The sequence below is a fragment of the Oryzias melastigma genome, linkage group LG12 (assembly GCF_002922805.2).
Source record: "Oryzias melastigma strain HK-1 linkage group LG12, ASM292280v2, whole genome shotgun sequence".
Taxonomy (NCBI): domain Eukaryota; kingdom Metazoa; phylum Chordata; class Actinopteri; order Beloniformes; family Adrianichthyidae; genus Oryzias; species Oryzias melastigma.
In genome coordinates, this window is record NC_050523.1 from 10188693 (window position 1) to 10203114 (window position 14422).

At 37.6% G+C, this 14422-nt stretch overlaps 2 protein-coding genes across 6 annotated transcripts in view; one reads left to right on the top strand and one right to left on the bottom strand.

Moving 5' to 3' along the window:
* The window catches only part of mapk10 (mitogen-activated protein kinase 10), a 40815-nt gene extending 32494 nt beyond the window's left edge, over positions 1-8321 (bottom strand). The window contains exon 1 of one of the 2 annotated variants that reach the window (XM_024299844.2): positions 7222-8321. In XM_024299844.2, the coding sequence (XP_024155612.1) occupies positions 7222-7224 (3 nt within the window). In that variant the 5' untranslated portion in view covers positions 7225-8321. The remainder of the gene's footprint in view (positions 1-7221) is intronic. The other variant, XM_036214592.1, reaches the window with a different exon arrangement.
* Positions 8322-10726: 2405 nt separating this feature from the next.
* The window catches only part of ptpn13 (protein tyrosine phosphatase non-receptor type 13), a 47983-nt gene continuing 44287 nt past the window's right edge, over positions 10727-14422 (top strand). For 2 of the 4 annotated variants that reach the window (XM_024299839.2, XM_024299840.2), the window contains exon 1: positions 10727-11045. The gene's annotated coding sequence lies outside the window, so the exon portion shown is untranslated. The remainder of the gene's footprint in view (positions 11046-14422) is intronic. The other 2 variants (XM_024299842.2, XM_024299843.2) reach the window with 1 other exon arrangement.

Here is a 14422-nt window from a genome sequence, read left to right on the forward strand (position 1 = left end):
TTCTCTCAGTACAAACAAAAACATTGCCGTTTTATTCTAACTTTTTCTGCTAAATGTCAATTTGAAATGTTTATTTTGTGTTTCTCGTTTTAGATCCAAACTGCTGGAAATATGTTCCTATGAGAGGGAGTTCTTTCTCTCACAGCTGCCTAAAATCATCCTCAGCAAAATCTTAGATGTTATATTTTTCTCACCAAACTATAAAAAGTCTGTTTTTATAACAACATTGATCATTTAAAAAAAGATCTGGACTGAATTTGTTGTAAACGAGCCCAGACAACTTTTTTGTTTTTTGTCCTGGTTTTATGTTTTTTCTTTACAAAGCACTGACTCATCTTTGTATTTCATAATAATAATAATATATTTTGCTTTTTAAACATAACTGCAGTGGTTTGGAATATAGTTGGAGTTGCTAATCCAAAAATATGATATTTAAGCCACCATTATCAATATGACTGCCATGTTGGATTGTTCAAAACTACTAACTGACAAACAAAAATCTATTTTTGTGAAAGAAAATAAGGAATTGTGCAACTAAACATCACAAATAAAATAATTAATTCCAAACTAGTGTTACCATAAACACTTTTAGAATTTGTAAAGCTATATGCATTGCATTGAATTATTCTCTATTGTGCTTTATTAGTATTGGAGAGGTGCAGTTAAGTGACATAAAGGCAAAAAAGGTTTTGTAATGACAATTTAGCTGCAACAATACAAATAAAAGATAAAAATGAAAACAGAAATATTACATAATTTTAGAAACTACAGAAAGAAAATGGTTGCATCAAAATTCAAGTCTGGTATTTTTACAAGCAAGAAAAAATAGGTAAACCTTTTAGAGAAAACAGCAAACCCTGAAATGGTGTGACGTGTTTTTGGAAAACATGTTGTCCTATCCTGAAATGTGTAGTCACTGTGTTTAACCACAGAGAAAAAGATGCCAATTGACACTGAGGATTGATTGAGTTAAGGATTTGGATTCTAAAATTGTGCTGTGCATTTCTGCAGAGTAAAAAAATGGGACATTTAAATGGTTTCCATATTAATAGAGCAAATGTACTTTTTTCACATAACAAATTATCTGCCAAGAGAAGAAATGTGGATGTTATTGCACAGAAATGAATCACAGCAGTTTTCATGTTTTATTTCCAAGGTGATAAATGGTTCTCAGTGAAATGATTGCATGATAAATAGCCAAAATTGTCCATAGTGTGTAAACATGAGCAATGTGGATAACACCCGCTCGTGATGTGAAAGAATGAATTTATGAGCATTTTTTTTCTTGTGAGGCATGATTTTGGTTTGCACCTCAGGGCCACTGTTGATATGTGTAAAAAAAAAACAAAGAGAAACAGTAAAAACGACCATCATAGCGGACAACACATGTGGTTGTAGCGAAAACTGATCGTCAGTACAGTCCGAAATATGGCAACACTTTGAATTTTGCACAGACATACAGGTAATTGATTTGTACATTTTATTTATTTGTGTCACACTGGTTGTATTTTTGGCTAAAGACATCCTGGATCAATTTTAGGTCAGTGAGTCCAATTAATTCAGATTGTTCAAAATGAACCAATATCAACTTTGAATCGTATCGTCAACCAAAAATTATGATATCACTTAAATCTTTAAAATGAATCGTCACACCCGTACTGTAACGTGGGGATACTGGTGCTCACAGCCTCACCCAGACATGTTTTTTTCCAAATAATTATCCCTGTAATCCTTTCCAAGGACGACCACACAGGAACAAGTTGATCGACTTTTGTAAGTGATAAAGCACAGCGTCCCAGATCAAATCCTCGGGCTTCACTGTTTTTTTTTTCCATTTTCTCTATCCATCTTTCCTTCCTGAAAGCCAAACTCTGTGAATGTCTCACAGAGCTCGGTAAATCCATCTCCTCTTTCTCTCCATCCTCAGCGCTGGTCGACAGCCTCCGCTCCCTGTCTCTCTTTTGTCCCTCCCTTGCTCCCACCATTCCAGCTCCCAGACTTCCAGCCTGCTGCAGCCGCTTCCCCTCCCCCTCCCTCCTCGCTCTATTGTGAGTGCTTGGTTCAGCAGCCTCAGCCTCACTCCTGCAGTATGCAGCTTTGCCCTGCTGTTACTGTGCAGCCTGAGCCAAGCGCGGCGCAGCCTCCCATTTGGGATCAGGGGAGGGGAAGGGGAGCACTTCCAGCTTCAGGGCCAGACCGAGGAAAAACATGACACGCAAGCTCTTCCACAAGACTGAACGTTCAGCGGATCTCATTGATTTGTGGAAAAAACTCCACAAACCTCTTCAGAGCTTTTTTTTTCAAACTTTCATCTGTTGTCTCTTGATTCATTTTAAGCACTCTGTGGACAGGTTAGCTCAAGAACCTGCTTGCACAGCAGTTTTGGGATAAGCTGCACTGTAACAACATGCAGGGCTCTGGCAGGTGCTGAGAACATTGATCTGATTTACAGTTTCTGCTACCAAGCCAGAGGCACATTCAGGAGATTAAAAGAAGACATGGAAAGAAAGCATGTAAAGCAGTTTCACAAAGGATTCAAAATCTCTTTATTTGTCACATTTGTCAAGCAAAACTCTCATTATTATGTTTATTACTTAATATTTATATGTCAAAATAGCATGGGGCTGTTGAGTGCAGGGGTCTCAAACTGGGGAGCCATTTGCCCCCCCAAGTTGATATTTTGCGCCCCCCGCCTTAATATGAAAGTCTACTAAGCATTATCTTCTGCATGTCCACGCTTTGTATTTCCTTTGTGATGTTTCAGCTTTATGCTTAAAACTTTGCATTTGCTATTGTTGGATCTGGGCGTCAAAAAAGTCCTTAGCAACAGTTGCTAGCGTCGTTAGCTCCTGTCATTTCACAGGATACGCAGAAGATATTGCTTAGCAGTACATAGACATGAACAAATGTTCAATAAACTTGTTCAGTTGGCAATGGATCAAAGACACAGACAGTGGACGCAAAACCATGTTTTTGGCCCAAATGGAACCCCATACAGCCCAGTCTGAGCCATACTCTGCCTTCAGTCGCTCCCAAGGTAAGTTAAATTAGAGAACTGTAATCTAGTGCCTTGGATTTTAAAACCAGTTCAAACATGCTCAAAACTTTTCTGTTTTTAGACGGTAAATAACAAAGTAAAAAACTATTAATATCTTACAAAGACTATTTATAAATCTGCTGTGTTCTGACGGTGAAAACTTGGATAGTTTATCAAAAAATTTGATGAAAATGCATGTTTTTTTTTAATTGTTCAAACGCAATGCATTGTGGTCTATATTTGTCAATTTAATGAGCATCAATGTACCCTGAGACTCCTAAAAAATGTTTAGAGCACCAAATTTTGGAATTGTAGCTCTACAAAATGACAAACACACCATATAGTGCACTATAGTGAAGGAATTCAGACACAACCCTGGTTATATTTTTTTTCCTGGCTACCTGATGGTGTTTATTAACAGAGCAAATAGCTGATAGAACATTCAGTGATTTTGGTATTTAGAATTGTCATTTGTCAGGATTTAATTCTCCCTTTAAAATCCTGTGGTGGCACCCGCAAAGCTGCCATATCTGACCTTTGGTGCCCCTTAATACTCTCTGCAGATGTGCTGCTGGGAGATTGGGACCAAAGCTAACACAGCTTTAAGTCTTCCACTCGCCGGTCTGTAAAAGCAAATAAAAGCTGCGTATTTGTCCGATAATATCCACCAGTGGAGCTGTGAATCTGATTCTGTCGGAGTACGTGTTGGTAGATAAACACAGCAACTTTTTGTTGTTTTTGATTATAGTGATATCTTTAACCTTTTCAGAAATCTTTTTTTTTTTTTACTTTCAACTCAATTTATTTCGAGAACAACATGTGGTTTGTTTGTTGAGCCCCAGAGATGGAACCTGTCATCCTGCAGGGACATCTTGTCTTATAAAAAGGATATGTTGAGTCTGTTTTGAAACAAATAGGTATTTTATAACTAATACTAACCAAATAATTAGTAAGCAATACTTCCCAAAAATAAAAGTGTCATTTTAAAGTGAAGCCAAAAATCTAGTCTTGAACTTGAACTTGTGATGTGAAAAATCCTGTATAATGGACAAAGCTATGTGGAAAAGCTCATGTTTGTGAAATTGTGCTCTTAAAAGGTGCCAAAAACAGCATGCTGCCCGAAAGGTCTTGCCAGTTGTGCAACCAATCACTATCTTCATGTCCTGTCACATTCGCTAAAGTCCTTTCACAAGTTTTCACCAAATGTGCAGAAATATTGTGCTATCACATCTTTCTAAACTGTGAAGGACGATTTCGTGCCCTGCTGTGTGTCCTGTTTGGAATAATTAGTTATAATTTAACATTAAACATATGCCTAAAACTTTTAAACTTTTTTTACATTATAATGTTTAAAAACATGTTTTTTATATGTCATTTTGTCCAATTTTTATCAACCATTGCCTAAACAACCTTTAAACTGATTTAATGTCAAATATTTAACAAGTGAACATTTTGAGCTGGGTTATAATGTTTATCCAATAACAATTTATTTAAGTTTTTTTACATATGACTTGAGCAACCATCTGATTGAAATATTTAAGAAATTATTGTGCTTAAAAATAAAAAGTAGTTGTGCTCAGCTTGCTGAACAGGAATAATGTCTAAAAAATGAATTGGTTTCTAATAGCAGGGGTGGCAATCTTAATACTTGATAGTTTCATTGTGTCATTTTCTATATACAAAAGAACAAACATGTTTATTTACGAATAAGAGTAATAATTGCATAAATTATTTTGTGAACTTATGAGTATTTTCCAATCAATTTTATGCCTGATTATCCTATGTTGATATGCTTTTGTATGAGTATGAACCTCTGTTGGTTGTCTTGTTTATGCATTATTCTTTCTATGATTGCCTGAAATAAACCATTTTCCAATTCAATCAAATAGAGATGTAACGAATAATCAGTCAATCAATAAATCGATGTATCCAACCAGATCAATCTGTCTGAGGGAAGTTATTAATTGAATCAAATCAACTTATACCATTATAAAATTGCTTCAAAATAAATCTGGGAATTACCATTTGGATTGATACATGGTAGGCTTATTTATAATACATATGTGATGGTAGCAAAAAATAATCAGTTAATCATTACAGTAAAAATACGGAAGTTTTTTAGTTCCATCAGACTCTGAAATGTTTTAACCCCTGAATTTTTATTCTGAATTTCCATAACCTCTGATTTTTTTTTCTGATTTTTTTACCTCTGAATTTTTATCCTGAATTTTTTTAACCTCTGATTTTTTTCCGATTTTTTTTAACCACTGATTTTTTTTCTGAAATTTTAACCCCTGAATTTTTTTTTCTGATTTTTTTTAACCTCTGAATTTTTATCCTAAATTTTTCTTCAACCCTTGCTTTTTAAAGGTTCAAAAATTCAGGATACAAATTCAGGGGTTAAAAAATTTCAGAAAAAAAATTCAGAGGTTAAAAAAATTCAGAGTCTGATGGAACTAAAGAACTTCCATATAAAAACAGTAGGATACACTTTTGAATTTTGCAAAAACTTGACCATACAGTGTGGTAGAATGTTGTAATAATGTTGCATTTGTATTATTTTGATACAGAAAAACAACAGTGAGCTCACTTTGTGAAACTAAAACATGAATGGATTGGCTGTTTGTGCACATATTTAATTTACAAGAAATACAAAGAATCTGGAAAACTTAACCTGCACTGGTTACATTTTTTGGCTAAAGATGTCGATCGATTTTAGGTCAGTGAATCCGATCGTTCAAAATAAACCAAAATCAAAAGTGAATCGAATCGCCAACCACAAATTTTGATATGATTGTTGTCAAAATGTCAACCCTTAGTTTCTAACATTCCTCTACTTGAAATGCTTTTAATCTTCAAAGAGATATTTAATAATGCCACCTTTGTTTACAGTAAAAAATAACATTTTTCATGTGGCTGACGAAGCATTCTTATCAGAAATTAAAATGCTTTCCCCCCTAATCATACTACAAACCCTAATTTTATTACAAAACAAAGGATTAGCATCATCATCTCTGCAAAGTGAAATTAAAACAGTGGAACATGAACATCAGCCTGCTGGTAGCTGTTTCTCATTGATGACTCTCCATTAGATAAACACCCAACCCCCTGAGAAATCACTGCACTGCCATTCGTTATCTGAAGATTCAGAGACTCCACCACCACTGAAACACTTTTGTTTTGTAACCCTTTTCATAAATGCATCGCGTTTGTTTACAGCTGACGGGGAAAAAGGAAGATCAGTGTGTTTCTTAAAATGGAGATGTGACTACCACTGCAGAAACACCCAGATGAAGCTTTGTTTAACTCCGACGCTGTGTTTCCTGCAGCGCTCGCACAAGCATGGGAGCCTGCTCCTGAATTATTCAGCACCCAAGGTCACAGCGGCAAAACCCCACGCTCCCCCCCCATCTCAGACTTTGTTGTGACACCTTTAAACTTTCTCTCACTTCACATTACAGCACCGTTCAACCGTGCTGTTCACCTTGCGAAAACCAATGCAGAATTGATTCTTAAGAGTACAGAATAAAGTGAAAAGAGCGTGCAAGTGGTGAGAGGAAATTCCAGTTTAATAACACGTGATGAAAAAAATCCAGAACTCTCCACAAACTTTATCATTACACAACACTCCCATCTCCAGCATTCCATCATCCACCTAGAAAGCATCGATCACAGTTGTTTAGGACTCATGAAGGATCTGGTCCCACCATCCTGCTGTGAGGGATCCTCTGCATAATGCACAAGGTGCAGCTGACTTCTGAGAGGGAGGAGGGACAAGCCAGCCCTGCCTGTAGGCCTACATGCTGTTGCCAGTGCCAGGCTTGTGTTTCCAAGAGCATCCTTCATCTATCTGACACATCCTTCCAATATTTCCCGCAAAACAAAACAAATAGACATCAGCCGTTTAAATGGAAACATTTGAGGATCAGCCCTTTAAATGAAATGTATTGTTAGACAATTATTATGTTTTTCTATGCAGATATTAGAGGATTTTTTTTAACATTAGGACTAATTCAATGAGTTGTTGCAAAACAAAAGCAGTCAGTGTGGCCGTGGAATAGTCGCCCCCCCCACCGAGACATCACCAGTGGACTTCATTAACCCCCCCGTCCAATCAATACTCGTCCCTCCACCCTCCTGACAGCCGCAGGTCCAAGCATCCAGCCCGCCGGGCGGCCTCTTACCATTCCGTGCCAGCTGATGACGATCCCAGTCCGGTGTCAGTCCTGTTCAAAACATCCCGACGAGAAACGCTGCGGAGACCATCGCTGCTGAGGGCGCAGTGGGAGACGCTCGTGCTGATGGCGTGGCTTTCAAATATAGAATAATAATAAAAACAAAATTGAAGAATGGTAGAAAAAGGGCGATGGAAAAAGTAAAGAAGCAAAGGTGGACGGAACCGAGGTCTGCTGATGCTGAATCACTCTCCCCCAGCTCACCACCTTGCAACCATTGTGCTGCAAGATGCTGGCTGTACCATTGTGGACCTACCAGCGAGGGAGGGGAGCAGGAGGAGGAGGAGGAGAGGGGTAGGGAAATGTGTTGCCATAGCAACCGCTCGGGCCCTGTCTGACGTCAAGAGCCCGGCCGGAGAAATCGAGAGAGAGGACAGGATCACATGGGTGCTGCTGTCTCTCCGGATGGGAGGGGGAGAAACTGTCAGCATCTCACTGATAACATGTCAGAACGCCACTCAGGAGGATTTGGAACCGTTCAATTGAAGCTGACACATTCAAAAGTGTGGGGATGTTTCTGGTGAAACTACTTCCTGTTTTAATACTTTCAAAGTAATGGGATGGGGAGGGTCTGATTTGGGTCTATGGCCTTACGGTGTTCTTCTAATCTGAGCTATTTAGTAAATTACATTCCATTGCACCAAATTGAACAAATCAATTTAAGCATGCTCTATCTCCTGTGCAAGGCTAGAGGTTGCTGGAGCCTTTCCCTGCTACCACATAGCAAAAAATGGGGTAAATGACATTTTGCCACTCCATCCTATACGACCTTACACAGTCAGACAACTACATAGGCAGGGGCGGACCTATTTTTAGGCAAAGGTGGGTGATTACCTGGGGCCCCAAACACTCTATAGGGCCCCAAGCTGAACGTCTAATAAAAATGTCTCAAATAAATGTTATGTCTATTGTTATTATTTTTTAACTGCATCATAAAAAACACCTCAGAAAGTACTGAAATGGCATAAAGGTTGCTCATGTGAAAGTTTTGTCTCCCCCATCTCCCTGCACTAAAAGAATACTCCATTAGGGTCGAGAGACTTCCAAATATTGGTTGTACAGAAGTTCTATTTTAGTAATTTCTTTCTATCTGGAAGTGAATAACTAATACATTAGTGTATTCAATAAATGTAATGTTTTTCCAGGTAAAAATAATGCATAAAAATAAATTTCTCTAACATTTAATTGAAATTTCAGTTTTTAAATGCATTTTAAAATATTTGGATGTTAGGAAGAATAAGGAAGTTATTTGATGTTTTACCCTCAATAAGGATTATTTACAAAAAAAAAGTAATGCAACCGCTGCAGAGGGCCCCAAAACTGCAAAGTCCGCCACTGCCTAAAAGGGACAATTTTAGAGTAACTAATCGTCCTATGAAACATGTTTTAAACTGTGAAAACTCGAGTGTCTGGAGAAAAGCCACACATGCACAAGGGGGAAACATGCAAAGCCCACACAGAAAGAACCAAACCAGGATTCAATCCAGAACTTCTCTGCTGAGATCCAACAGTGCTTACCACTATACCACCATGAAGCCCTTATTTTTAACCATCTACAAGCTGTTTTTTTAATTTTTTTTTTTTATGTTTAAACTCTTTTTTGCAAAGCGGGTCAGAGTTTGTGAGATGAAAATATGTGATGGTTAACCATACTCACTGAACCACTTTCATAACTTTTAATGGAATTTAGCCAATTGCAATCAAGAAATGGTACACATATTTTTAAGAAATTGCTGGGGGGACGCAATATATTGTTTTTATGACAGGAGGATGTGGGCCAGATGAAATTTGAATGACCCACACACCAGACTTTGGACATTCGTGCCTTAAGCTTTTACACAATAAACGGAGCATTTTTTTCTTTTTGTGATTTGTTGACTATATTGACTTATTAAAAAACAATATTTTAATAATTAAAAGTGAAAAAACACCACTATACGCCACCTATAAAAAAAGCAAGAGATTCATAAAAAAGTTTTTAATATAGATGTTTTTCTTTACAGCTCAATGGAGATTCAAGTAGAAACTTTAAGTCAAGCATAAAATCTACCAATTGGGACATTTTTGAGGTATTTAAACAAAAACACACTGTATTAAGTTGATAAATTAAAGTCTTGCATGACCATAACCAGCCTACCTACATCACAGGTAATTGTAGCCAGATGTTTTTTTTTAGCAAATAGTCCTCTAAAAGGTCTCTAAAATAGAACTAGTTTACCAGTGTAATAAGTACAACCCACTTAAGGCACATTTATGTTTTATTCACAGACATGAATCTGCATCTTGATGAGGAACTTTTTGCCTCTGGTGGAGAAAAAGGCTGGTGAGTCAATAGAGGCTTCAGCTGTGATTTATCAAATACTTCAAATCACGAAATCCCATAAAAAGATTGGACAAATTGGACTACGTTTCATATAAAAGAACCTTTTTGATATACATATAAATACAGTTGATGTTAAAAATGATATTTGGTGGGAATAAGTAAGAATTTGAAAAAAAATGTTGGGGGGTGGTGAAACTTTTGATTGAGTCAAGATTAAACAACACACATGCACTCAAAATGGCTTGGCTTTTTTCCATTTTTTAGATAGTATTTAGCTTTTCATGTGGTAAATTGTATTTCCATAATATACAGACAATTTATAGGAGACTATCAAAGTATTCATAAAGTATATAAAGTAGATAAAATAAGGAACCGCTGTCATTTTCAATGGAATACGGCATGTACTGACCACTAATGACCACTTGATGGCGCAAGACACACCATAAGTGTGCCAGCCATGAAGTGTATCATAGGAAGGAAGTACTCAGCAGTGAATTGCTTCCTGACTTCATACTTGACTTAGTTTGATGGTGTGGGAAACTCACCAATACAAAGAAAATCTTGTCATTTATTTATTTTTATTTAAATCAAGTAAGAAAAACCTGCTTTTAATACAAATTAATAACTAGCTTTAATTTTAAATATGTATATATATCTCCACCTATCTCAATCAAATGCAGAACATTAAAAATATGGCTAAACTGAATTAAAGGAGAAAAACCTTTAAAAACTATAGTAGCATTGTAATATCAATAATACATGTGATTATGTTTTTAGTCTCTTATTCTATATGTTCATAGTTAAAGAATAAAAGGAGGGAGTTTTGCAAAACTATTGTTTTCGTTATATTTATTATTTACTTTGCTACTTTTACTCTTTCAAAGTTTATATAACTATATATATGCTGGTTCTTACCTCCACAGATGTATTTTAATTTGTCTACTTCGTTTGTGAACGCGGTACATTTTGCTCCAGGTTGTGCGTTACCATAGAAACGGTCAAATGACAGTCCCCCGGCTGTGAGCCAATCAGCGGCCGCAGGAAGGTGTCTGGTTACTCCCCGCCAGCCCACGCTAGCTGGCGGAGGGAGGGGTTGTTCCGCTCCTCCGCAGAAATGTTAACTTGGCTTCTTCGCTGGAAGAGAGCAAGAAACTGTAGAGTAGCCCTCAAACCCTCCTTTTTTACAAGAGGGTTTATTTTGTTTTAACTTTTTTGCTTTTTATTATTCGTTTTACTGATGCGCTTTTGGGGAAAAACCCCTTGGAAGTGCTAAGGACTTCTTCTGGCTGAATGCATTGTGGGAAGGTAGACCTGTTGCCCGCCTCGCTGTGTAGTCAACTATCCAAGATGTTGCTTTGTGGATGGGATGGCGTCTGGAGCCGCGTTTATACGCTCTCCTAGCTTCGTTGAATCTTTATTTTCGCCTATTTTTAGCAAGCGCAACTTTACGGTAAGTTTTGCTAAAATTACCTTCAATTCGATGCAAATATATAAATTGTTGTTGCTAAGTTTAGCGTAACTAGCAAAGGGGGAAAAAAACTATTTTGACTAAGAAATGTTTTAAGCTGGTCAAAAAGCTGCTCTTAAATTGGTATATGTTTAACTACGACTGGGTAAAATTGTTGCTAAGTTAATGTCTTAACAGCACTCTAGTGTTTTGGGCATCTTTAGTTTTCCAGTAACCGTGTTTTGGGTTTGGTAGGGAAGAGAAACCACTTCGAAAATGAAGAATAGACCTCCCTCTAATTAAAACCGTGTTTTTTTTTAACGTGTTCTTGTCGCATTTTTCTCACGAAAAGGGAAATATAAGAGAAAATCTACCTTAAAAATGCATTTATTTAGTCATATCGTTGTGAAGCAGGAGCAGACGAAAAAATGCTGTTAGAAAAAGTCTGTAGCAGTGACGTAGAAGCTACAATCTGTGGGCCACAAGCTCCCTGCTCTGCACCATTCTGATGCATTAAATTCTAGACTACTAGATCCATGTATGTCTTTGTTTTGCTTGTCTGCTGGCATCTGGCTCACAATTCTATGGCTGGATAGTTCCAATTTTGCTCTGGTGAGGTGCTGTAAGCTAGCGGGAGTGTGTAAACAGGTGGATGACTGGAATTTAAGATAGGCTTACTTTGCGCCACAGTCCTACCCACAATTAACTACTGTGGCTCTGCAGAAACTTTTTTTTTGTTTTAGCTAAAAACCCATAATCATATTTTTGAAAAATAATTGGGACAGCTTTGAAAATGGATCAAAAGATGATAAAAGTTTGGCTTTATGTAGCTATTTGTAGTTCCATGTACAGTAAAATGTGTCAAAGACAGTAAATAATACGATTTTAGCACGCAATCTCTACTGGTCAGTGACATAGTATGTGTCACACCAGACTGAAGGTTTTATGGGGCACTAACGAGGCACTTTTTTTGTTACCGCTTCCCCCTTCATTACCATAAAAAACTCCTAAAGTCAGCCCAAAGTCAAAGGTCAGTGTCTTGCTGGACTGAAAAGTCTTCAGTGGAACTGTGTACCTATATGGAGAGAGCATGATGTAAGCAATGTGAGCCTCAGTATAGGAAAAAGCTTGGAAGTAGTCATCAGCATGGGTTTTTGTGTTGAGAAGAGGGGAGGTTGGGGTGAAGTCTTGCAAAACCATGCTCTGCATGCCACTGTGCTCAACAGCAACCCTGTGATTAGCAGAAATGTAGCGGATGAGGTCCAGACCAAAATGAGAAATTGGGCCTTTTAGTCCAGAGCTGCTCTGATAATTGACAAAAATATTCCTGGCTGTCTTTCTAAGCTTGAGCTTGAAACATATTTCACTACCTGGTTTATTTAGCCTATCAAAACTGGATCACAACTGCATTGGACAGCTTTAAAAATCACCTGCAAAAGTCTGACAGCTTGATGTTGAAAGACCTACTGTAATTGAAAGGTGTTTTTAACATTTTTTTTTTAAATTTTTCTCATGATGGAGGACAAAAACAAATAAAATTGCATGTCTGAGTATTTCTTTATTCAAATCATTTTGAAGCAGACAAAAAAATTCCTTTGGAAAAAGCTTGTAATGAGATTTACAAGTTACTACGGCAAGCCACAAGCTCCCTGCTCCGCTCATCCGCCTGTAGACAATTGCATCAATGTACGTCTTCATTTTCCACGTCTGATCTGGCATCTGGCTTCAAACTGTACAGCTGGATAGCTCCAATATTGCTTTTTTTGCACCGGTCATGTTATTTATGTAAGGGTTGTGAGGGGCTGTAAGCTAGTGGGAGAGCCCGTACACAGATGGAAAAAGGGTCGTCTTACTCTGCAAAAAAACAGTCCTGCCCACAACCCAGAGGCAAATTTCAAAAAAACTACTGCCGCTCTGCAGAAATTATGTCCTAGAAAACCATTTGAGGGGGGTAAAAACTGCTTAATCATATTTAAAAGATCACTGAGAACACTTTTAAAATAGTTTAAAAGTTAAAAGATGATTGGAGTGATATTTTAAATGGTTTGATGGCTAACAACAGTAAAGAGAAACTGTGTTTTTTAAGAGGAGGCACCGCAGCTGTACAATTCCCACTGCTGTTTTACTAACAAGAAACAGATTAACACCTCGTCGTCAAAGTAACCATGCTTCCTGTGTAGTCTTGGGAAGCAAAAAGCTTTTGACTGTATACGTAAAATGCAAGATGGGGGTATTATATTGATAATCTTAACATTTTTGTGCTTTCACGTGTCTGTTTTTATGCAGTGATGTCTGTGGTTTGAGTCACTGGTCTGACATTTGCATTTTATTACCTCAGTGGTATGCATTCCAGTTTTGGTCTACAGTATGTTTGTGCACTGTACTTGTATCAATGACTATAAGATAACGTATAGGACTATTTTTTGAATGCAGTATAGCATTGTGTGGCTTAGGGAATGGATGTTCACCTTGAGTTTTTTTTTTTTTTCAAAATTTTCCTGGCACTAAAAACACAAAGACTTGTTGTCAGTGTAGTATCGGTACACTTCACCAGCTTCTGTTTGCCAACTGAAACCACAGTGCTGATCTGTGGGGATATGAACACATTCTTCCTCGTGGCTAGCATTAGGAGTGGAGCATTTGGAAATTAATGTGAAATCTCTTTTCCTGATGATGATTGCTTTTTATTTTTAGCTTCTATAGTTTTAAAAAAATGGCTGGGAAACAGATGAATAGTTCATTTTTTTCTTGTTTCTGCTTCATTTGGAAGCATGAAAAACAAATCAAAGCAGACATTATCGCCCTTTGATGGGTTGTCTTTAACTCTATCGCATGGGGTGTATCTTTGTCACAACAGGAAGTTGAGTGGAAGGGAAAAGTTTTCCCTAAACTCTGGAGTTAGGAACTTTATCATGTTTGCTGGATTAATTATTTCGAATTCCAGGGACTAATCTGTAAGCAGCTTAAGCCTTGTTAGCAGTCGTGGTGTTTTTCCTCTCACCTATAGTGTTTCAGTTATCTGGGAACACATGGGAGTCCTCGGGACCAACATTTTTTTTTAAACTAGAAGGAAAACGAGGCTTTCAATTGGTGAAGGATTTTTGTGTTTGCTGTTTTGGCTGGAAGCTCTTAAGCACCCTCAATAATGAACTGGACCACAGTCCAATGAGAGAGGAGCTGGCCCGCACAGCAGCCTCGGTGAGGATAAAAAACATTCCACTGTAGGTCTTTGTTGAAATAACAAGGGTCACAAAACAATCAGTCTTCACAGCACCGGTTCTCCCCATTCTCATGGGTAATGAACAAGATGGGTAGTATCCCACTTGGCCTCAAACTTCACGCCTCCCCTTCACTAGATTGGTAACCTGCATTCCTGCATA